The following is a 24,895-nucleotide window of genomic DNA, read 5'->3' as shown; positions in this document are numbered from 1 at the left end:
AGTGGAGCATGCTAGGAGTTGAGGTAGTGTTTTTAAGAAACCTGTGGTCCTGCAGCTTCCAGCAAATCCCAGCACAGACCAGCAGTCATTGGCTTAAGACAAGGAAATGAATCAATGGAGAGAGGAAGTAGAATAAATGATTATGAAGATTTTCATTCATCCAGGTCATGGTATATCTAATATAAGTAATTATAAAACAACTGGACTTGCTGAGTAATTATTGAGCAAGTCTAGTTGTTTTATAATTACTTATATTAGATATAGAATAAATGACATGGCACAAAAGCTAAATGGTGCATTAAGTCTGACCTGAAGCCCAGCATTGTCCGCTTGCCCTTCCTTCATTATGTGGGAGATGAAGAGGCCACAATTAAACTCCAGACCTCCCCTCATGCTGAGTCCCAGCCCATCAGGGTGCGTGCGGTCCAGTTTCACCTCCCTCAGCTTCCTGAAAATGGGAAAACCAGCAGAATAGAATTAAATAAATCACCCCATAGAGACAGGGGGTGGCAGGGCTCTATATTTCACTGCAATTAGAGGATTCTGTAAGAAGACATTTCTCTTGTTCCCCCTTTAATCAGAGAACTGTCATGTAAGAATTTTAATAAATCTTAAGATGGCCATAGACATGCACATTTGAGCCTCATATCGAATGAACGTTCGAAAGTTGTAATCTTCCAACCTGATATTGTCAGATAGGCAATACATGCAGAGATATTATCATTAGCCAACAGAAATCTTTTAACCTGTTCCATCGACTAAACGACCGATCTTATGAAAAATGTTAGGACGATCCACACATGGTCCAAAAAATTTTACTTTAATCAGTTGTTCATCCAACTTTAGAGACAATTAATGGTTTATTGATGGGCCCCTCAAACCTAGTCACTCACACTGTGACCCCAGACTAACAGGAGGTGCAACTGGGAGTCAGTCAGTAAGTCTGATTCCTGGAGGGGATCATTCAGGGAACATTTAGTCTGGGTGCATTTCTCAAGCCATGACAGTTCCCCTTTAAAAAGGAGTATCATCTGGCCTAATGACTAATCATTTGAATATAATGGAGTAGAGGCCCATCTAAGAGGAACCCCATGAAAAATTGTACAATATATTTGTATATGTTTTATTCACCCCGAAATCAGACCAATCAGCTCCCAATCAGCTCCCAAGTCTTCTGCTTCACTGATACAAAGATGTCTTTTGTCAAAGCAGGTGTGTCTGACCTTGGCCCCATATATTTGCATTAGCTCTTTTAAATACCTGCATCTGGGCAAGAGAATGCAACTTCCAACTCTGCATTCACCAGGTAAATAGCTCTGATTCTCTGTACTTCCTGCTCCTGGGCTGCTTTCTTTCCCATTGTCGTACAGGAGCCTCCCCCTGGGTAAGTGAATCCAATGTCACCCCAGTACTTAAGGTGGCCATAGACGCAAAGATCCTATCCTTCAGACTGTGTGTGGAGAGTCCCGACATTTTTCGTCCGGCGGGGATCGGTCGTTTGGTCGGACAGGTTTGACCGTCCAGCTGGAGCCCATTGAGCTCTCATCATAATCCGATCGTTCGTACCCCCGATATAGCCATGCCCGTTAGTGGCATATCAGGGAAAGATCGGCTCGTCTGTCGATGACGCCAAACGAGCGGATCTTTACGTCTATGGCCACCTTTACCCAGGTAAATAGCTCTGATTCTCTGTACTTGCTGCTGCTTTCTTTCCCATGGTCAGACAGTACAGTCCTGCTGCGGGTTGGGTACCTGCGGGTTACCCACAAAAACCTGTGGTACCCTGCAGGTTGCGGGTAGAAGTTCCGGGTGCGGGTATAGATGCGGGTTGGCGGTTCTGCGGGTTTGCAGGTCGGGCCGTGGGTCTTCTCAATAACGATTTTTACTCCTTTTTTCTGATCATGTCTACTACCGATAATGTCACTTCCGGTTTACAATGATAGCACTTCCTGTTTTACTCCTTTTTTTCTGATCACGCCTACTTCCAATGATCTCAGATCCGGTTTACAATGACAGCACTTCCTGATTCTTGATGGTCAGCGGGTTGTGAGTCGGGTGGCGGGTCCAAGCGGGTAAGAATGCGGGTTGCAGGTCCGGGTTGCGGACTGCAGGTTCCAAAAAATTGTACAGATTCCAAAAAATTGCCCACGCTCAGGACTCTATTAGACAGGAACCTCCCCCCTTATTAAGTGAATCAAATCTACCCCAGTACTTACCCAGGTACACATCTCTGATTCTCTGTACATCCTGCTCCTGGGCTGCTCTCTTTCCCATGGTCAGACAGGAACTTCCCCATTAGTAAGTGATTCCAGTTTCTCCCCAGTATTTACCCAGGTACAGAGCTCTGATTCTCTATACTTCCTGCTCTTTTGACTGCTTTCTTTCCCATGGTCAGACAGGAACCTCCCCTTGAGTAAGTGAATCCAATCCCCCCCCACTTACCCAGGTATACATCTCTGATTATCTGTACTTCCTGCTCCTGGGCTGCGTTCTTTCCCTTGGTCAGACAGGAACCTCCCCCTGAGTAAGTGATTCCAATCTCTCCCCAATATTTACCCAGGTACAGAGCACTGGTTCTCTATACTTCCTTCTCCTGGGCTGTTCTCTTTCCCATAGTCAGACAGGAACCTCCCTCCTAAGTAAGTGATTCTCTGTACTTCCTGTACAATGTTGAAATGACCCCAGATATCCTCTTTCCAATAAATAGTGCATCTACTAAATACATGCATTAGATACAAAGTGACAGAGACCCCCATTAGGTTCCCCTTGCACCCTCTGCCTTCAGTACTGACCTTGAGCGCTTTGGGGTCAGCTGATCATATTCCACTTGATGTTTTAATGGGATTAGTGGGCGAATGGCGTCAAACAGAGGCAATCGGAAAGGATCGTTGATGACCAGTTTAAGGTCCCCCACAAATACTGGGAGATTCATCGACCTTTAAGAGACACACAGTAATAGTGACACAGAGCTTGCACTTCAATCTATGACTTACAAAGCAAGCCAGTGGGATTGGACCCATGAATATAGAAAATGACTCTGTTATGCAGGGTTTGCAAAATCAAACATGTCAGAATATTCCGTAACTCCCCGAGTGAATGGATTAGCGACCCCCCTCTAATACCACTAATACCCCTGTCAGGGACAGAACAGGTAAATCAGGCCCATTACAATATAAGGCCATCAGATGTACAGTACATGAACAGGGTCAGGGGAATCATGGGTCCCAAACACGATGGAGGGGGCTCCAAGAATACCTTTTCTTAGGGAAGATCATGTTACAGCCTGGGGTAATGTATGAATAGATAAAAAGCCCCCCATGTGCAGTGCATTGGTAAATATCCTCCCCAGGGACTGAGAGGCTCAAGCCCATGAGAGGGAGGCAGTGGTTACGTGATGCAACATCTAAATAATTTAAGTACCAATTGATGGGAGCTGAGCACAGGTGGCCGGGCTTTATGGACCTGCATCAATTAGTCCTGACTGAAACAGAAAACTATTGAGACACACAAATAGCACATGTAAACTTCCAGGCTACTGAGGGAGGGGTAACAAGCCTGGTGCTCTGCATTTGAGGGAGGGGGGGACAGGCTGCTTTGGGGTACAGCAAGGAGAGTGCTAGCTCTCCCTTTACAGTCAAACCTTGGACACCCCCAAGACCAGATGTGGGGCCCACAAGACCTGCTCAGATGTGGGGCCAGCAAAGTTACTCAGATGTGCAATTGTTTAACCACGCCCACTTTTTGTGGCCACACCCCCTAATTACCATGCTAATTTTACAAAATTTGGCAGGGTAGAAAGTTTGAACATATTTCTGTGTTTTTTTCAGTTATTACAGTTTTGTTAATGAAGCTGAATTGCGCTTTAAGCTGTGAGTCTAACTTTTCCCAAGGGACCTGTTATCTTATATTGTTACAATTACTTATTTGCTTATCTCGAAATTGTTACAAAAGTATCATATCTGCTGCTGTGGCTGTTCTGGGCTCTCTGCCAAAAGCCAATTAAGTTAGAAACTTTGTTTCTTTTTCTGGCTGTTCAATACAGAGAAAAACTGGACTTTCCAGTACAAGCGAGGGACTGGAGGGACTGCGGGTTGAGCTGTCAATAGAGGGAGTGTCCCTCTAAAAACGGGACAGTTGGGAGGTATGCAGTTGGGTTGAGGGCTCTGTGCAGTCAGGTCCTTCCCAACTCAGCAAACCCATTCTGTACGTACTTGGCTTTGTGGGGCATTATTGTGCTGAAACATGAAAGCCCCCAAACTCTAACACAGTGTAGGAAGCACAGAATTGTCAAGACATTGAACCCTATAGCCTTTCACTGGGTTTACTGGACCTGCGGCTGAAATAACTGAAGCAGTCAATGCTTGGCAATCTGCATGGTGATGTTGTCTGGTTGTTGCACGTGGATGTTGGGCCAGGGTAGGGTAGCCCGGGGGCCCACTGGAGGTGCTGCAACCCCCATTCAGCTCAACGCACATGTACATGGTCTTACGTTCTTTTGCCGCGACCAGGGCCGGAAAGATAGATTGGGGGCAGAAGGCAGGGAGTGGGTCTGTGCTGTGGTCTGGGCCTATTTATAGGTCCAGACCACAGGGGGGATCTGGACCTAGCAATATTTACATTAATATATGTCTATATACTTTTCTCCTTGTAGCCTTTTTAAGCCAAGAAGGTTGAGAGGAGGGTTAGAGGTCTTGGGTGTAATGGAGATTTTAGCAAATTTTCAGAAGGAAACTGGGCAGAACTTACTGATAGTACATGCGCAGCACATCGTACAGATAGTCCTTCTCTGCCTCATTGTCTATGCATTTCTCAACCTAGAATAAAGAAGAAAAACATATTACATGTACATGCTCACCTACCTTTACTCCTCACCTTTCTGATATTCACTAAGCCCAGAGCAGTCTTTGCACAAGTGGCATCCAAGTTGCCACAACAGTCCATGTGTGGTGGGATCCAACAGAACAGTAGCCAAAGGTAGAAAGAGTGGGGTAACAAACAACAATAAGGACAAGATGGAGGCAGTAGGACAAGATGTAGCCAGTAGGATAAAATGGAGACAGTAGGGCAAGATGGAGACAGTGGGGCGAGATGGAGACAGTAGGACAACATGGAGACAGTATTATTATTATTAACATGTATTTATATAGCGCCAACATATTGCGTAGCACAAGATGGAGACAGTAGAGAAAAACAGAGACAGTAGGACACAATGGAGACAGTGGGGCGAGATGGAGATAGTAGGACAAGATGGAGATAGTAGGGCAAGTTGAAGACAGTAGGACAAGATGGAGAGAGTAGGGCAAGTTGCAGACAGTAGGACATGATGGAGAGAGTAGGGCAAGTTGAAGACAGTATGGCAAGATGGAGCGAGTAGGGTAAGACGGAGGTGGTAGGAACAAAGACAATGGGGCCCAGTATGGACAATTACAGGACAAGATGAAGACATGAAGGGAAAGTTGGAGAAGGAAGAGCAAGATAAGATATTTTATACAAACAATGAAGTCCTAGAGACAGTCCTGATTGAATCACAAGAACCAAGTGTAAATCCTGAAGGACAATAACACCTGTGGTAAAATCAATAATCAGAAAGACGAGGCCACACCTGATATTGAATATATTATCGAAAGAAGATTGTTAGGAATCTTTGGGGCTGTTCACTAATATAGCACATGTCCCCAATAAGGTAGGATAAACCCTTAAGTGCCGGGAGGGTGCAGGAGCTGCAATTCCCAGAGCAGAACAAGTGATAATGTGGCTGCTGTGCTGCTGCACTCACTTTCTACTCAGGGACACTGTGATCACATTACTGTGCTGGGATCATCAGGAAGAAAACTCAATAGCAACTCCTGCATGATAAGGGAGAGTTTTAGGTACCCTATGAGGGGCCACTGACATAAGCTCTATGAATAATAGGGCCACTGAGTACTAAGAGTGGGATAATAGTCCCTGGGAAGGGAGTGTGACTGTGGGGTAGCAGGTATAGTAGGAAGAGATAGTGATTATAGTAGCAGTGGTATAATAGTCTCTGGGAAGGGAGTATGACTGTGGGATAGCAGGGATAATAGGGAGAGATGGTGTCTATAGTAACATTGGGATACCGTAATAGTCTCTGGGAAGGGAGTGTGATTGTGGGATAGCAGGTATAGTAGGGAGAGATGGTGCCTATAGTAACAGTGGGATAATAGTCTCTGGGAAGGGAGAGTGACTGTGGGATAGCAGGTATAGTAGGGAAAGATGGTGCCTTTAGTAACAGTGGGATAATAGTCTCTTTGAAGGGAGTGTGACTGTGGGATAGCAGGTAAAGTAGGGAGAGATGGTGCCTATAGTTACAGTGGGATAATAGTGGGAATTTTTTTATTTGTAAAAACTTAACTGTTTACAATATGAATCAAGCCATAATTCAGATCAAATGTTCACATATCACCCACCATCGGAAAAAAAACATATAGTCCATTGTGCTGCAACTTGCCAACATTAAAGAAATCTCGCTCAAAGGCTTTCTTTTGTCCATAAACCCTCCCACAAATAATCATTCCCATTTTCCAAAGGGATGCCCCCCAACCCAACAACCGCACCAAGCACACACCCCTGGTCTTTAAGTCCTTGCAACAGGACACCCATGACACACCATCTTTCTGATTGCAGAAAAGGAAAATTCAGATGGCTAGATCAGAGTCTTTTTGCTTTCTCCAATAGAAATAAATAAGTACAGTCTTTGTTTTTGAGGATAGTGGGTACCTCTGCTTAATCCCTTATTCCCAGTTTTAACTTTACATTTTTCTAAAAACAAAAAGAAATTCATATTAGAGTCAAAACACATGAATCTCATAAGGATTAAACATACATAAGAAAGGAGGCAGTTCATAGTCTTACACCAATCCATTTGGACAAATTATTTGTGTCTGCTCTCACTTCTTTCCCTTACAGGAAACCCAACCCCCTAACTATATATTTTACTATTTGGTTGATGGAAACAGCCCTCTGGTCAAGGGATTGCTTATAACGAAAGTGCCATAAGTAATACCTCACTAAAGATATTATAATGTACATCGTACCTTGGTCTAGTAGAGGATACTGTACAGTCAAAACCCTTAAGCAGCAGCAGGGTAGGACAACTGCCTAATACATGGCACCTTCAGGGTTTCTGCTAGCTTTTGACACACAGCCTTGGTCACACGGCAATTCACCAAAAGTGCTCCTGCGTCTCCTCTATGGGACACCCCCATGGACAGTCCCTGTCAGTAAGGTTTAGATAACATAAATTGCCCTGAACAAAAAGTTTTCACTGAAGGGCAAGCCAGTTGATGTCAAAATGTTTTGGGGGGATTCTTTTGTCATTTAGCCACAAAAGGCTCTTGGACAGAACATGCCCTGTACAAACCTTCAAAATAAAGGAGGGACAAAATAGGTCTCAAGTACCCTCCAATAAATCTGCCTTCTAGAGGCCAACATGAGCTCTTCCAAAGTAACATCCCACTTCCTCAGTAGTTTCAGTCCCAGTTTGAGATGTGGTGGGAGAAAACCACACACCTGGACTTCCTTCATGCGACCATGTACCATCTCCCACCAAAGGCAATGTCCAGCACCTGACACAACACTCCCACAGGGAATCAGTTCTTTCACCCAAATTCCCAAAAATGAATTTCAGGAAAATTGAGCCAAAGAAAGCCACTGGACACAGCATGTCCAACCCACCTGCCTTCCTCTGTAGGTACGTAATACCCTAATTTAACGGGATTCAGCCTATTCCCCCAGATTAACTGGAAGAATATGCTGTGGATTCGAGCATAGAGAGCTTGAGGCAATGGATACACACAGGAAACAAACAAAAAGATAGGGAGTAGGACCAAATAAGTCTTTACAAGCTTCACCCTTTCCCTAGGACAGACTCCAGTGCTTCCATCACTGTACCTTTGCATTTCCAGCATCCAACTTTTCTTCCCAGTGTTGCCTACTGAGATCTCCCCTCCCAAATTGAATCCCTAAGATTCTAATCTGGTCTGGAGCAGTTAGGAATTCCTCGAGCAGAAAATCAGGCTTCTTGTCCTGCGACCAAAAAGCTTCTGACTTATCCATGTTGACCAGAGACCCAGATGCCTCTGAGTAGCTTCTGATGGTATCACTCAGCTTTTCCACATCCCCTGAACATGAGATCATCACTATGACATCATCTGCGTAGGCTACTGATCTAAGGTGCCGGCCATGAGTCACAGGGAGACCCTTCAAACCACTCATCTGCAATCTCCTAAGAAAGGGGTCGATCACAAACACATACAGAAGAGAGCTCAAAGGGCACACCTGCCCCAACCTCAAAGTATTCGCCATGCCATCCATTTATTAGTGGGAGGCTTACAGCCCCTTGGTACATACAGAAAGCCACCTAATAAATTGGATGCCATAATTTGCTAAAGTTGCCCACAGGTACTGATGATCCATTTGATCAAAGGCCTTATCCTGGTCCAAAGAAAGAAAGTAGTACCCGATGTTCTGAGCTTTGCAAAATTCTTGGGCCTCTCTAATAGTAAGGACTGCCCTGAAAATGCTCCGCCCTTTCACTGTGCAGAATTGGACAGATGACAACAAAGTGCCTGAAAACAAAAGTGATCTAGCAAAAAGTATTCTTGCGAGAAGCTTCCTGTATTAAGAAGGGCAATAGGCCTCCAGTTCTCAACTCGCTTTGGATCCTTCCCTTTAGATAGCAATATCAAAGAGGATTCTCTTATAGAGGGGGGTAAGATACCCCCTTCCAGGCTGTCTCTAAAGAATTCCATGAGAATTGGAGCCAGCTGATCTTTGAAATTTTTTTAAAACTGCGGCGCTTCGATTTCCGAAGTCGCCCGAAGTTGCCTCACAAAGAAATATTTTCTTAACCTTAACCTTAAAAAGAGCAGCGTAGTAGTCCTTCACAATCCCAAGGTTTCCCTCCCTCGAAACCTGCAAATTACCATTGGGATCGGTCAGGCCAGAAATGATCTTAAGCCGAACATTCTCCTTGCTGGAGAGTGAAAGCTCCCAAAATCCCTCTCCTGCAAGAGAGATTTGTAGCGACTATACTGGCATTCTCTAATTTGGGCTTTCAGCCGGGCATTCTTTGACCCCTCCTCCTCATCTGAAATGCAAGATTCCAACTTACTTATGAGAGTTAGGTACTTTTTATATTTGTTACCCTCCCTGTGTACAGAAAGTCTCCGGAAGGATGTCTTAAAAGAGCATTTGGCATCCTCCCACCAAAGAGACACTGAGTCGTAAAAATCAGCTCATGCTGAAGAGGAGCCTCAAAGGATTGTACCACTGACTCACCCTCTAGGGAATCCTCACTGAGTCACAAAGACCTTTGCCCTTTTTTTGGAACAGAGGAGGCTCCCCTATGAAAGAGCGAACCAGATGGTTCTCCTGCCCCAACAAAGGCCATGTCAAGATGACTACTTCTCCCTGCACATCTGTAGATATAAGCTGACTTTTGACTGCCCTGAGTGGCAACATCAACCAGGCCTGCCTGCTGTATCATCTGATTTAAATAATATTCTTCAGATTGTCTAGGATTTCCTGTGCGATCCTCAGGCCTAAGTACCAGGTTAAAGTCACCAGCCAAGACAACTGGGAGCGATGTATGCAGGAAGGGTATCTCAGCCAGCAGAGCCCGCCTACCTGTCACAGACTGTGGCCCATAGATGTTAATGAGACAAATATGTCTTCTGCCCACTGTTACAGCTAAGAGAAGACAATATCCTACTTGTATTTCAAGGAAACAATGCACTTTAACACTGAGGTTATTATGAAATAGCATTATTATGAAATAGCACAGCAATACCCCCATATGGCTCCTCTGCTATTGACCAAAAAGAGGGATCATACCGCCATTCAGCTTTTGCCCTCCTAAGATCGGCCCTAGTAGTAAGCTGGGTCTCCTGAAAGAGCCAGCCAAGACAACTGGGAGCGATGTATGCAGGAAGTGTCTTATCTCAGCCAGCAGAGCCCGCCTACCTGCCACAGACTGTCGCCCATAGATGTTAATGAGACAAATATGTCTTCTGCACACTGTTACATCTACATCTGATCATACCGCCAGTCACCTTTTGCCCTCCTAAGATTGGCCCTAGTAGTAAGTCGGGTCTCCTCAAAGAAAATAACCGCAGCACCAGATCTAGCCAGGCTCTCAAAGGCCAAAAATCTAACATGCTGACTTAATGCTTTAGACATTCAATGTCAACAAATTAACTGGAGACTGTACGATCATGAATGTTCTCTAGATTTGTCTTTTCTCTCAAATATCTTTTATTAAATTTATAGCTATGAACAGGGGTTTGCTAACATGAATTTTCATCATATAAGGCAAATTACACGATATACAAGAAATCTTCAACATGTAAAACATTCGTGTGTCATTTCTATTAGCTGCTTGTCCCCTATAAACTATGTGTCAAAGTGTATAGGTGTGTGCACTATTTATTCCCAGTGCTGACTGGGTCCAGATCCACCTTAACCTGGGTCAAGTGAGTGAGCTTGTTTTTTGTTCTTTTTATTTTTGGCAGTAAGCCAACCATCTTTATCAACATGCCTAGGCCTGGCCTCCTTTCATTTAACTTCACTCCTAGTCTCTAGTTCTTTTGCCTTCTCTGCTTTCCTTCTTTTTAGTATTTCTTGATATGGGCCTTTGTCTTTTTGTTACTATTTCATCTTGTAATTCTGAAACCTCTGCATTGGGCTCCTGACTATTTTCCTCTTCTGGTGGTGACATCTCCCTACTCATCTCTTTATCCAAACCTGGAATGAGACGGACCATGTTATGATAGGCTTCGGGGCACTTCCTGTGTGTATGACCCATCCTAAAACCTTATTCGGTCATAAGACTGGGCTTCATGTCCTGTTGCATTGCATGAGACACATCTTAGGACCGCCTTTGCCAGGTGATCTCTTGCACCACATTTAAAGCAGCTGCGTGGTTGGCCTACATTAGCCTACAGCCAGCATTTTGGTGTCAGATTTTAAAGACCATTTTTCCTCCTGCTTCAGCAATGGGAGCTCAGCTTTCACAGGTTGTAAAACACACTGTTGTTTCTCTGCCACTTCACCTGGATTATCTGCCTGCACATTTCTCTCAGTCCTTTCCTTTTGCTGAAGGTTTCTTTTCGGGGTCACCCTTAGCTCAGTGCCAGTAGAGAGACCAGGGTTTTCCACTTCAGACACAGCAGTTTCTGCCTGTGGGATACCACAGCGAGCTTCCACTTGTAAATCCCGTGCTGTTGGGCATTTTTTTGTCCCATTTTCTTTGCCTCAGAAATAAAGTTTTCCAACTGTATGTCTTCTTCATTGTTGTTTCCTTTTTTGAATCTTGGGGCTCATGCAGAGGAAGACCTCAATCTTGGCCTTGCAGTGTCTGTTCTCAATTCAATGGTAGGCTGGCACAAACACTGGACTTCACTCCAAAATATGATGCAAATAAAAAATGATTTATTATGCAAAAAGGAACATCTCAGAGGATGGCCTTATGCATTTTGTACCTTGTGGGCACGTAGTCATAGGCTGGGGATATTCTTTACAACCAGTGATGTTTAAATGTGAACACACCAATCAGAGAAGTGTTTTGGACAGCCAATCAGGAAAGTAAATACATAAGTGATTAGTTTGTCCAGGAGAAACATAGTACATATAGAAACAACATGTTAAAAACGTAAGATTATATATTTTTACAGAAAAAACATTGGTTTTACACCAAGAGAAAATACTTTTTGCAAAAAAAATTGTAAAAGTTATAGTTTTACTGGGTAAGGTGACAGTTTTAGTTTTTTTCAGATTACTTTAAATATAAATGGTTGGAGGTATTTTTACACCAAAATTCAAAGACTTTTAGGCAAAACAGGATACATTATAATCTAAATTCATTCCTGTGGGTTGTCTTGTTCCTAAAAAGAAAATCCATTTTGCTTTTTGTCTACAGTATTTCCGCCTCTAATATGCAGTGAAATTTGTTCTATACCAATTACTGAGAAACAATTGAGGGACCTAGTCCTAAAGCTAGCAAAATGTCGGGCCACTGTAGTTGTGCTGTTTTCACTTTTAATATCCAGAAAATGTTCCCTTATTCTTTCTTTAAGGGTTCGAATGGTTTGGCCGACATACTGTTGAAGGAATTTTTTACATGTGATCAAATACACTACATTTTTAGAGTTACAGTTAATATATTGTCTTATATTGTATGTTTTTCCTGATGCAGAGGAAGAAAAGGTAGTTGTCTTGTTCACATAGTTACACGTAATACATCTAGAAGCCCCACATTTGTACATAACAATTATTGTTAGGTGCTAGTTGTAGGTTTTTTATCCTTTATGAGGCTTGGAGAAAGAAAGTTATCAATAGTTTTTGAACGTCTTGAAACAAAACGACATGAGGGTCCTAGAATTTTGTCTAGTACAGGATCCATACGTAAAATGGCCAATTTTTTGTTTACAATCTTTTTAACTGTGAACTATAGGTAAAAATACAGGACAGAGTTTCTACATTGGTATTTTCAGTTTTTGAAGATTCAGTGTAAGATGGGGAAGAGTCTGTATGATCACATATATCATTAGATATATATCTTTTAGAGACTGTGTAACTTCATACGCATAGCTTTAGTAAAAGCACTTATTAGATTTGTCATTTTGTAACTTCTTGAGTCTATTGCACAATTGACATGATTCTAGTATAAAGTCATCAAAGGAGGAAGATGTTGGACGCAGTCTTATAAATTTCCCATAGGGTATACTTTTAATTAAGTGGTTAGTGTGAGAAGATTTGGCATGTAAACTTGTGTTGCCTGCACATTGTTTTCTAAAAAGTGTAGTGAAAACCTTATCATTGTAGAAAGCAAGAGTGATGTCAAGAAAGTTTAAAGACTGTGTGTTACATTTGAAAGTGAATTTCAAATTTAAATCATTCTCATTTATAAAAGAGTTTTTAAGAGTGACGGTGCCTGACCAAACGAAGAGCATATTGTCAATATAGCGACTGGAGTAAGCAATATATTTTTTGTATACATTTCATTCATTAAAAATGATCATGTCCTCCCACCAGCCAAGATATAAGTTTGCAAAGGAGGGGCAAATTTCGCATTTCTGTGCCACAGCATTGGAGATAATATTGTTGGCTAAACAGAAAATAGTTGTGTGAGAAGGAAGGAAATAGATTCAAGCATAAATCTTATGGTATTATTGTCATAAGAACTATAGCAACAAAGATGATATCTAATGGCGGTAAGAGCAAGATTGTGAGGTATACAAGAGTAGAGGAAAGTGATGTCAACTGAGGCCCAATTGTAATTTTGGTGCCAACTGAAATTGTCAAACACATGTAGCACATGGCCACTATCGCTTAGATAACTTGGTAACCTCAAGACTAGGGGTTGTAGAAAATGGTCTATTAGTTCACAGTTTTTCTCCAAGGTAACCAATGCCTGCAATGATGGGTCTTCCTAAGGGTGGCCTGTCTTGTTTGTGTATCTTAGGTAGATGATGAAAAATGGGGGTCTTAGGTAAATCAGCACATAAGTATTCACCAGTATTTTCATCGATTACATACATTTGAAGAGCATTTTCAATAAGGATATTTATTTTGTCCTTAAACTTAGTTGTAGGGCTAGGGCCTCCGATATATAATCAACTTTATTAAGGATGACTATTTATCCTCCCTTATCTGCTTTTCTGATGACTATATCATTTTCAGATTTTAAAGTTTTTAATGCACTCAATTCTTCAGGGGTTAAATTCAAACTTTTTCTATTTTATAATTTGTATTTACCTTTTCATCAATAAGGGCTAGGCGCCAAAGCCTGGGCCTCAGTTTGCCGGGTGCCTGACCAACCCTAGCAGGGCCTGGGCTCACGCCAGCCAACCTCCAAGCTCCTCAGAGCTCCTAAAAAACACACGTCCTCACTCTATAGTAGCAGTGGGATAATAGACTCTGGGAAGGGAGTGTGGCTGTGGGATAGCAGGTATAGTAGGGAGAGATGGTGCCTATAGTAACAGTGGGATAATAGTCTCTGGGAAGGGAGAGTGACTGTGGGATAGCAGGTATAGTAGGGAAAGATGGTGCCTTTAGTAACAGTGGGATAATAGTCTCTTTGAAGGGAGTGTGACTGTGGGATAGCAGGTAAAGTAGGGAGAGATGGTGCCTATAGTTACAGTGGGATAATAGTGGGAATTTTTTTATTTGTAAAAACTTAACTGTTTACAATATGAATCAAGCCATAATTCAGATCAAATGTTCACATATCACCCACCATCGGAAAAAAAACATATAGTCCATTGTGCTGCAACTTGCCAACATTAAAGAAATCTCGCTCAAAGGCTTTCTTTTGTCCATAAACCCTCCCACAAATAATCATTCCCATTTTCCAAAGGGATGCCCCCCAACCCAACAACCGCACCAAGCACACACCCCTGGCCTTTAAGTCCTTGCAACAGGACACCCATGACACACCATCTTTCTGATTGCAGAAAAGGAAAATTCAGATGGCTAGATCAGAGTCTTTTTGCTTTCTCCAATAGAAATAAATAAGTTTATTTATTATTTATTAGTCTCTGGGAAGGGAGTGTGACTGTGGGATAACAGGTATAGTAGGGAGAGATGGTGCCTATAGTAACAGTGGGATAATAGTCTCTGGGAAGGAAGTGTGACTGTGGGATAGCAGGTATAGTAGGAAGAGGTGGTGCCTATAGTAACAGTGGATAATAGTCTGTGAGTAGGGAGTGTGGAGAGGTATATGCAGCCCCTGTCAGATAATCTGAGGGACGTGAGTGGGGAAGTGGCTCTGAGGGGCTTTCGCTTAATATCCCCAGTAATTAAGAATCTTTTAGTCCCTAAACTGGGCATTGGCCAATAAAACCACATGAGTAAATGAGTCCCCATGGACATTAACCAATCAGCTGCAGCTTAAGCAGATTGACTGATCCATTGGGACTGGTTCCATTCTTGTGCTGTCACATAAATCAGAGGCGCTCAATAGGCCAATAACTATGCCCATATGTGGCCCCAGCTTTCTACTGACGTGGAATGGGGAGAGAGGGGGAGGAGTAACATGGTGTTGGTAACAAACCCTAATGGGCCAAAAGTGACTCCTGTTCCCTGTCTGCAAAGTGAAAGAAAGAGAGAGCGATGGGAATGTGGAGCCCATGGTGCTGCCATACTGAAGTGCAGCTTGTCCTACACATTCCAATAACCCCCCGCATGCCAATAACCCTTACCTGATAACCCCCACCGCTAATAACTGAGCTTTATGGGCCATGCAACAATACATGTGCTGGAGAGAGAGAGAGAGTGAGTGAGAGAGAGAGAGAGAGAGAGAGAGAGAGAGAGAGAGAGCACAGAGGGTGTCAGAGGGCAGATGGGTCAGTGTACAGCACCAAACACAGGGACAGTGACAGTTTCCTGACTCCTCCCATGTTCCTTTGTACCTTGTGCTGCAGCCATAAAAGCAGAGGATTATGGGTACCTCCCTGAGTTAATAGCTTCTGTATAATGTGACCCAGGAGAGATAAGTGTCAGCACATCTGAGCAACCGCACAGATACTCGCTACTCCAGTAGGCTGCGCAGAGCCATGTATAATGTGCTACAGCACCAACACTCCCTGCACTCTGCCCCTAACAATTAGGGTTGCCACCTTTTCTGTAAAAAAATACCGGCCTTCCTATATATTTATCTTTTTTCCCTTTTAACATTGGGATCCACCATCATTTTTACCGGCCAGGCCGGTAAAATACCGGCCAGATGGCAACCCTACTAACAATACAAAGCCAGGACAGGCAAGCAGGTGCCCAAGATGTTGTGAATTACAACTCCCAGCAACCCCTGACAGCCTTGCACATATCATTCATACACTGTGCATTTGGTGATGTACCCACTAAACATTGGGGTGCAAAAAGATGGTATGGTTTGCACGGGGTGTGGGAGTTGTAGTTGTATAACAGCCCAGCAGCACCACTCACAGACAACATGCCAAGTATTTCCCATCATTCATTGCTGGAAAGAGTACGATGGCTGGAGAGCTGTGTCTGTTTTCTTTTTGTGTAACGTCACACAGTTCCACGCTCTATGGCAGAGCCACCTCATAACATTATTTCTTATGTCCCCCGTGCCTCAAGCCTGGCACCCCTGCTCTAATGAGAAGGTACAAATGCCATTACAATTGCCTATAACTGCACTGATTGCCACACAGTTGCACTGCAGTGATACGCGGTCATGAACTATAACCCACACCAGACCATAATCTGCAAAACCTTAACCCACACCCAACCATAATAACATTACATTGAAATGGAAACTGTCCCCCCCTCAACTAAATATTGCTTTTTAAAAGTGTGAGAGTCATTGGGGACAGGAGCCAGTGTCATCACTGATACAGTAAATGTCTGGGCCCAAGAGCTTGCAGTTTATGAGTGTGAGAGCCACTGGCAGAGGAGCCAATGCCATCCCTGATACAAGAGTGATGGTAATGTTGAGTCCATGGTGCTGCCATACTGAACTGCAGCAGCTAACATGCCAATAACCCTAACCCAATAACCCCCACCGCAAATAACTGAGCATTATGGGCCGTGCAGCAATACATGTGCCGCAAAGAGAGAGAAGCACATAGGGGGTCAGAGGGCAGATGGGTCAGTGTACAGCACCAAACACAGGGACAGTGACAGTCTCCTGACTCCTCCCATGTTCCTTTGTACCTTGTGCTGCAGCCATAAAAGCAGAGCATTATGGGTCCCTCCCTGAGTTAATAGCGTCTGTATAATGTGACCCAGGCGAGATAAGTGTCAGCACATCTCAGCAACCGCACATATACTCGCTACTCCTGTAGGCTGCGCAGAGCCATGTATAATGTGCTACAGCACCAAAACTCCCTGCACTCTGCACCTAACAATACAAAGCCAGGACAGGCAAGCAGGTGCCCAAGATGTTTTGAATTACACCTCCAAGCAACCCCTGGCGGTCAGGAACTGTAACCCACACCCGACCTTAATCTGCAAAACCTTAACCCAAACCCAACCATAATATCATTACATGGAAACTGACCCCGCTCAGCCAAATATTGCTTTTTAAAAGTGTGAGAGTCATTGGGGAGAGGAGCCAGTGCCATCCCCGATACAGTAAATATCTGAGCCCAAGAGATTAGTTTATGAGTGTGAGAGTCACTGACAGAGGAGCGCAATGCCTTCACTGATACAGTAAATGTCTGGGCCCTAGAGCTTGCAGTTAATGCGTGTGAGAGTCACTGGGGAAAGAAGCAAGTACCATCACTGATACAGTAAATGTCTGGGCCCAAGAGCTTGCAGTTTATGAGTGTGAGAGTCACTGGGGAGAAAAAAACAGAGCCATTTCTCATGGGAGGAAAGTTGCTGAGAAGGAGGTGTCAGGGCTAAGTGCTATCAGAGGGTCCATAGTCCAAGTGAGTGCAAGGGTGGCAGGAATCTTCCCTGGGAAGCAGCTCATTCCCTGTCCCAGGGCACAGTGGCACCTGAGTGGGGTACAGATGGGGGCACAAGGGGTAATATTTCTTACCTTGTGGCGGAACTCTCTGGCAATCTTCCTCTCCATGGTGCCAGGCAGAAGCCAGTGACAGGTGTGTGATGGATCCCTCAGCCTCCTCCTGCTGCTCCTAGGAGATAAATATGCAAAGGGGGAGGGGCGTGACATGCAAACAACTTCCTCATTGGCTGCCTGATCAAACTCTCACTACACTTCTGTGACATCTGCATTTTTATTGGTCAGAGCTGTCCCCTATTCCCTGATCATCTTCTGTGTCTTTTGTACCAGGAACCAGCTGGTCCCACAAACAAACTACTCCCTTTTCACCTGGGTTATACACTCTCTGCTAGGAACAGCCGGTTCCACACACAAACTACTCCCTTCCCCCTGGTACCTACCCCCTGGGTTATACGCTCTCTGCCAGGAACAGCCAGTCCCACACACACAAACACTCCTTTCCCCCCTGGGTTATACACTCTGCCAGAAACAGCATGTCTCACACACAAACTATATATATATACCTACCCCTTGGTTTGCTGAGGGGCAGCACTAAAGAGGAAAGTGATTTTTTCAAGAATAAGAAATGTTAATCGATTACTTTTTTAAATGATCTTTTTGGGCTGAGTTTACAGTATAGGAAGCTGTTGGTTTTTTGCACATTTCATGATTACATTGGGTTCTGTTTTGCTGCAAGAAGCCCCCTCACCCACAGACTGAGCCTGTTCATGGGGATAGGTGACCTTTTACTGCAAACCCAGAGATGTATATTAATTTGTGTGGGCTATTTATCTATGTTAATGTCTTTTTGTGCATTATTTGTTAGTGCCCTGAGTGCCGCCTTCTCTCACTCCCCAAGTGGCAATAAATCAGCTTCACACTGTGCAGCCCTGTGGAGGATAATTGTCATGCAAATTGCCATATAGATCCGTATTGAAGTAGTTTCACACTCTAAAGAGAATCTAACTGGGAAAAAGTCACCCTGGAGGCTTCACATGAATATTTGGATGACTTACCCTTTAATCAGATGAATCAATGAGTAAGTTAAGTCATTGTATTTCTGTCCTTATCCACACATGGGAATAGGACTGGCACAATGGCTGTCTAGCACTGTTGCAAGAGGGCTTTGGATACCTGCTGCAGAACAGCTGACCCATCTTGGATATATTGATATGTTCCTCTAATTCCTTTCCAGCTATGTGCGCAAAAAAATAATTTTCTCTGCACTTTTAAAACTGTGTGCTCAGGTCAGAATTAATACTCATTTTGGTGTTTTACCCAATATTCTTTGTGCGCCCCACAATTCGCTGTGTGCGCTGACCTCAAAATTTGTATGGCGCTCACCTTAGAGGGAACATTGATGTCACTACAAAAAGGTCCGATGTGAGAAGGAGACATTGAATGACGCACAGAACTTGAGGTCATTCTGAGACCGTGTTCCAATAAACAAACCAAGGACAATGAGATTATTAGTAAAGTTCTGCTTAATAGCGGTCACAAACTGCTTGCCAAATGTCTCTAATGCCAGGAAAATTCCAAATTCCTCCTCAATTATTCAGGCCCTTGAGTCACCAATTCTTCTTTATAAGTGAGATCTTAATCTGGTTCCCAAGCCACGCTCTGCTGGGCCCTTCTCTGCATGCTCCTGGGGTGCAATAGGTCAGGGTGTTTTGGACCAAATTCACTTTGAGTTTCAACATTTGGGCAGGCCCCCATCTACCTCACAACAGCAACAGAACACATGACCATATCAGTGACCCTACTACAGTGTAGGGATGTAGCGAACGTCGGGAAAAAAGTTTGCGAACATATTCGCGAACTTGCGTCAAAAATGCGAACGGTTCGCGAACGTCGCGAACCCCATAGACTTCAATGGGAAGGCGAATTTTAAAAGCTAAAAAAGACATTTCTGGCCAGAAAAATGATTTTAAAGTTGTTTAAAGGGTGCAACGACCTGGACAGTGGCATGCCAGAGGGGGATCAAGGGCAAAAATGTATCTGAAAAATACATTGTTGACACAGCGCTGCGTTTTGTGCTGTAAAGGGCAGAAATCACACTACATTTCTAAACCTGTGTAATAAACTGCTTTAAAACGTCCGGCGTCTACATGCCAATCAAGTCGTGTAAAGGTTACAGCCTGTTCACACGCAAAGACGAAACGCGGCGCTTACTGCAACGCAAAAAAACGCAAAGAGCTTTAATGAATGATACCGTCAAGAGAGCAAATAATAGTTGTTAATTACTAGTTGAGCTTGTCACCTCCAGGATGTTCGTCCTGTTGGTGGCAATATTTCTGTAGTGGTGTGTTTAGCAGTCACCGTGCTTGTGCGCACGTGCACGGTCAGGCAGAGGTAATTCAATGTACAGTGAAGTGAACCAAAAAACACTGATTCTGCAGTGTGGGCCCAGTTTTGGTCTACTTTATTGATCACCTGCGGTGACCATAAAAGATGCGATTTTGCCACTGTTGCAGAACCCTGAAAAATTAGGCATGTGTACTTTCCTGAAAAATTATGTTTTTTTTGTCGCAGCCACTGAAGCACAGAGGCCAGAAAAAATATGCCATATGAATGCTAAAAATATAAAAAAAATTTGTCGCAGCCACTGAAGCACAGAGGCCAGAAAAAATATGCCATATGAATGCTAAAAATATAAAAAAATTTTGTCGCAGCCACTGAAGCACAGAGGCCAGAAAAAATATGCCATATGAATGCTAAAAATATAATTTTTTTTTGTCGCAGCCACTGAAGCACAGAGGCCAGAAAAAATATGCCATATAAATGCTGAAAATAGTCATTTTTTTGGTCGCAGCCACTGAAGCCAGAAAAAATATGCCATATGAATTTTTTTTTTGGTCGCAGCCACTGAAGCACAGAGGCCAGAAAAAATATGCCATATAAATGCTAAAAATAGTCATTTTTTTTGTCGCAGCCACTGAAGCACAGAGGCCAGAAAAAATATGCCATATAAATGCTGAAAATAGTCATTTTTTTGGTCACAGCCACTGAAGCACAGAGGCCAGAAAAAATATGCCATATAAATGCTAAAAATAGTCATTTTTTTTGTCGCAGCCACTGAAGCACAGAGGCCAGAAAAAATATGCCATATAAATGCTGAAAATAGTCATTTTTTTGGTCGCAGCCACTGAAGCACAGAGGCCTGAAAAAATATGCCATATAAATGCTGAAAATAGTCATTTTTTTTGTCGCAGCCACTGAAGCACAGAGGCCAGAAAAAATATGCCATATAAATGCTGAAAATAGTCATTTTTTTGGTCGCAGCCACTGAAGCACAGAGGCCAGAAAAAATATGCCATATAAATGCTGAAAATATTCATTTTTTTTTGTCGCAGCCACTGAAGCACAGAGGCCAGAAAAAATATGCCATATAAATGCTGAAAATATGAATTTTTTTGGTTGCAGCCACTGAAGCACAGAGGCCAGAAAAACTCAGGATTTACCTGGATTCAAATGAAACCAGTAGGGTTTGCACCCTAGTTTGTAACGGTGGCGGAGGGAGGAGGAGGACGCTAAAGGACAGCTGTGTGTGGAGTCATGAGGCGTGCAGAGAAGGACAGCTGCATGGGGAGTCAGAACAAGTCTTCCGGCGTGCAGTAACCCTCCGAGATCCACGCCTCGTTCATTTTAATAAAGGTCAGGTAATCCACACTTTTGTGACCTAGGCGAGTTCTCTTCTCAGTTACAATCCCTCCTGCTGCACTGAAGGTTCTTTCTGAGAGGACACTTGAGGCGGGGCAAGACAAGAGGTTCATGGCAAATTGTGACAGCTCTGGCCACAGATCAAGCCTGCGCACCCAGTAGTCCAGGGGTTCATCGCTCCTCAGAGTGTTGATATCTGCAGTTAATGCCAGGTAGTCTGCTACCTGCCGGTCGAGGCGTTCTTTGAGGGTGGATCCAGAAGGGTTCTGGCGCTGCCTTGGACTGAAAAACATTTGCATGTCTGACGTTACAGAGTGGCCAAAGTGCTTTGTCCTTGCAGGTGCGCTCGTGGCAGGATTACTGGCACCTCTGCCCCTGGAATGTTGATGAGTTCCTGAAGTGACATCACCCTTAAAAGCATTGTACAACATGTTTTGCAGGCTGGTTTGTAAATGCAGCATCCTTTCGGACTAGTGGTACGTTGGTAACATTTCTGCCACTTTATGCTTGTACCGAGGGTCTAGTAGCGTTGCGACCCAGTACAGGTCCTTCTCCTTAAGCCTCTTGATACGGGGGTCCTTCAACAGGCATGACAGCATGAAAGACCCCATTCTCACAAGGTTGGATGCAGAGGTATCCATCTCCGCTTCCTCTTTATCAAGGACTACATCATCCACGGTCTCCTCCCCCCAGCCACGTACAAGACCAGGGGTCCCCAAAAGGTCACCACAAGCCCCCTGGGAAGCCTGCTCCTGTTGGTCCTCCTCCTCCACAAAGCCACCTTCCTCCTCTGACTCCACTTCTGACACCTCTCCCTGCGTTGCAGCAGGTGCCTGGGCTCGTTCTGGTGATTCCGACCAGAAATCGTGCGCTTCCTGCTCCTTGTCACGCTGGTCTACAGCCTCATCTGTCACTCGTCGCACGGCACGCTCCAGGAAGAAAGCAAAGGGTATTAGGTCGCTGATGGTGCCTTCGGTGCGACTGACCATGTTTGTAACCTCTTCAAAAGGGCGCATGAGCCTGCAGGCATCGCGGATAAGCAGAGCACCCAGTAACGTGGGAAAAAAATCCCCAGCTCTGCAGATCCAGTCCTACCACCCAGTTCAAACAGGTATTCATTGACGGCTCTTTGTTGTTGCAGCAGACGTTCCAACATGAGGAGCGTTGAATTCCAGCGAGTCTGGCTGTCGCAAATTAAACGCCTGACTGGCATGTTGTACCGCTGCTGAATGTCAGCAAGGCGTGCCATGGCTGTGTAGGAACGTCTGAAATGGGCCGACACCTTCCTGGACTGCCTGAGAACGTCCTGGAATCCTGGGTACTTCGAGACAAAACGTTGGACTATTAAATTCAGAACATGTGCCATGCAGGGCACATGTGTTAAATTGCCCAGTCTCAGTACTGCCAACAGATTGCTTCCGTTGTCACACACCACTTTTCCGATCTTCAGTTGGTGTGGGGTCAGCCACCGATCGGCCTGTGACTGCAGAGATGACAGGAGTACAGATCCGGTATGGTTTCTGCTTTCCAGGCACGTCATCCCCAAGACAGCATGACAACGGCGTACCTGGCACGTCGAATAGCCTAGGGGGAGCTGGGGGTGCACAGGTGTGGAGGAGGAGGACCCAGCAGCAGAGGAGAAGAAGAGGAAGAAGACGAGGTAGAGAGCGAAGGAGGAGTAGAGGTGGTGGCAGAACCGCGTGCAATCCGTGGCGGTGACACCAACTCCACTGTTGTTGTTGAGCCACACATTCCCTGCTTCCCAGCCATTACCAAGTTCACCCAGTGGGCAGTGTAGGTGACATACCTGCCCTGACCATGCTTGGAGGACCATGCGTCAGTAGTCATATGGACCTTTGGCCCAACACTAAGTGACAGAGATGCGGTGACTTGGCTCTGCACATGGTGGTACAGGTGTGGTATTCCCTTTTTTGAAAAAAAATTGCGGCTGGGTACCTTCCACTGCGGTGTCCCAATTGCTACAAATTTGCGGAAGGCCTCAGAGTCCACCAGCTGGTATGGTAAAAGCTGGCGGGCTAAGAGTGCAGACAAGCCAGCTGTCAGACGCCGGGCAAGGGGGTGACTCGCAGACATTGGCTTCTTACGCTCAAACATGGCCCTCACAGAAACTTGGCTGGGGGCAGATGACTGGGAATGGGAACTGGTGGTCAAGGTGGAAGGCGGAGTGGAGGGTGGTTCAGACGGGTCAAGGACAGCAGAGGTAGAGCAGTAAGATGCTGGACCAGAAGGAGGGTGGCTTTTAGTTTGTCTGTTGCCTTTGAGGTGTTGCTCCCAAAGTGCTTTGTGCTTGCCGTTCATGTGCCTTCGCATAGAAGTTGTACCTATGTGGCTGTTGGGCTTCCCAAGACTTAGTTTCTGACTGCACTCATTGCAAATTACAACGCTTTTGTCAGAGGCACACACATTAAAAAAATCCCACACTGCTGACCTTTTTGAAGCTGGCAATCTGGCGGTAACAGTAGAAGTTGGCGGCGTTGGCGGCAATGGCGGGTGCGTTGGCCGGCTGACCACAGGTGCCGATACATGTTGTTGCCCTACTGTTCCCTGCGAGCTGTCCTCCCTGCTTCTTCTAAGTCTTATTCTCCTCCTGCCTCTCTGACTCTCCGTCTCTCCATCTGAACTATCCTCCTCTTGCTCTCTTCTACTGGGCACCCACAAAACATCAATCTCCTCATCATCATTCTCCTCAGATGCATCAATTTCTTCTAACAGCTCACAGAAGGAAGCAGCAGCGGGGACCTCCTCATCACTCATTATGTCCATCTCTGTTGTGTTCTCTGCCATAATTAAATCTGGTGTAACGTCCTCATCTCCTTCATCTTCTTCTGCCAATAATGGTTGCGCATCACTCAGTTCAAGAAACTCATGTGAAAATAACTCCTCTGACTCCAGTGAAGAAGGGGCGCCGGTGGTGGAGGAAGTGTTACGTGGGGTGCCCATAGCAGTGGAGGATGAGGATGTTGTGGTAAAGTTAGAAACGGTAGAGGATGGGGTGTGCTGTGTAAGCCAGTCAACTACCTCTTCAGCATTTTGGGAGTTCAGGGTCATTGCCTTTTTAAAACTGGGCAATTTCCTAGGGTCACAGGATAGCATAGCAGCACGGCCCCTAGTGCCTCTGCGTGGCGGCCTGCCTTTGCCTGGCATTATTTTTAAAACAACAACAACAACTCAGGTGGTGTTTCTGGAGACGGTATTATTATTGATATTTAGACAGATTGTGAAAAAGCTCACACAGCTAGATGGCAGTTGTTTGAAAATGAAGAACACACTGGGCAAACAAATTGAAACAATGCCTGCAAGGTCAATGTATACACTACTACAGCAGTGGATACGGAATATATTATTGCTGCTTGAAAAACGTCACTCAGGTGGTGGTTCTGGAGACGGTATTATTATTGATATTTAGACAGAATGTGAAAAAGCTCACACAGCTAGATGGCAGTTGTTTGAAGAACACACTGGGCAAACAAATTGAAACAATGCCTGCAAGGTCAACGTATACACTACTACAGCAGTGGATACGGAATATATTATTGCTGCTTGAAAAACGTCACTCAGGTGGTGGTTCTGGAGACGGTATTATTATTGATATTTAGACAGAATGTGAAAAAGCTCACACAGCTAGATGGCAGTTGTTTGAAGAACACACTGGGCAAACAAATTGAAACAATGCCTGCAAGGTCAACGTATACACTACTACAGCAGTGGATACGGAATATATTA

The 24,895-nt window shown here is 44.5% G+C and overlaps 1 protein-coding gene across 6 annotated transcripts in view; it reads right to left on the bottom strand.

The window, feature by feature from the left end:
• Nucleotides 1-17,734, bottom strand: part of ush1c.S (USH1 protein network component harmonin S homeolog) — a 40,198-nt gene extending 22,464 nt beyond the window's left edge. Inside the window, exons 1-4 of one of the 6 annotated variants that reach the window (XM_041591456.1) lie at nucleotides 17,528-17,734; nucleotides 4,747-4,814; nucleotides 2,793-2,936; nucleotides 310-448 (exon numbers count right to left, since the gene is read on the bottom strand). In XM_041591456.1, coding sequence (XP_041447390.1) covers nucleotides 310-448; nucleotides 2,793-2,936; nucleotides 4,747-4,814; nucleotides 17,528-17,662 — 486 coding nt within the window. In that variant the 5' untranslated portion in view covers nucleotides 17,663-17,734. The remainder of the gene's footprint in view (nucleotides 1-309; nucleotides 449-2,792; nucleotides 2,937-4,746; nucleotides 4,815-17,527) is intronic. The other 5 variants (XM_041591453.1, XM_041591454.1, XM_041591455.1 and 2 more) reach the window with 5 other exon arrangements.
• Between the last annotated feature and the right edge of the window lie 7,161 nt (nucleotides 17,735-24,895).

This window comes from Xenopus laevis, chromosome 4S, assembly GCF_017654675.1.
Source record: "Xenopus laevis strain J_2021 chromosome 4S, Xenopus_laevis_v10.1, whole genome shotgun sequence".
NCBI classification, from domain to species: domain Eukaryota; kingdom Metazoa; phylum Chordata; class Amphibia; order Anura; family Pipidae; genus Xenopus; species Xenopus laevis.
Note: the sequence above shows the minus strand (reverse complement) of the source record. Positions and strands in the feature narration are given on the sequence as shown.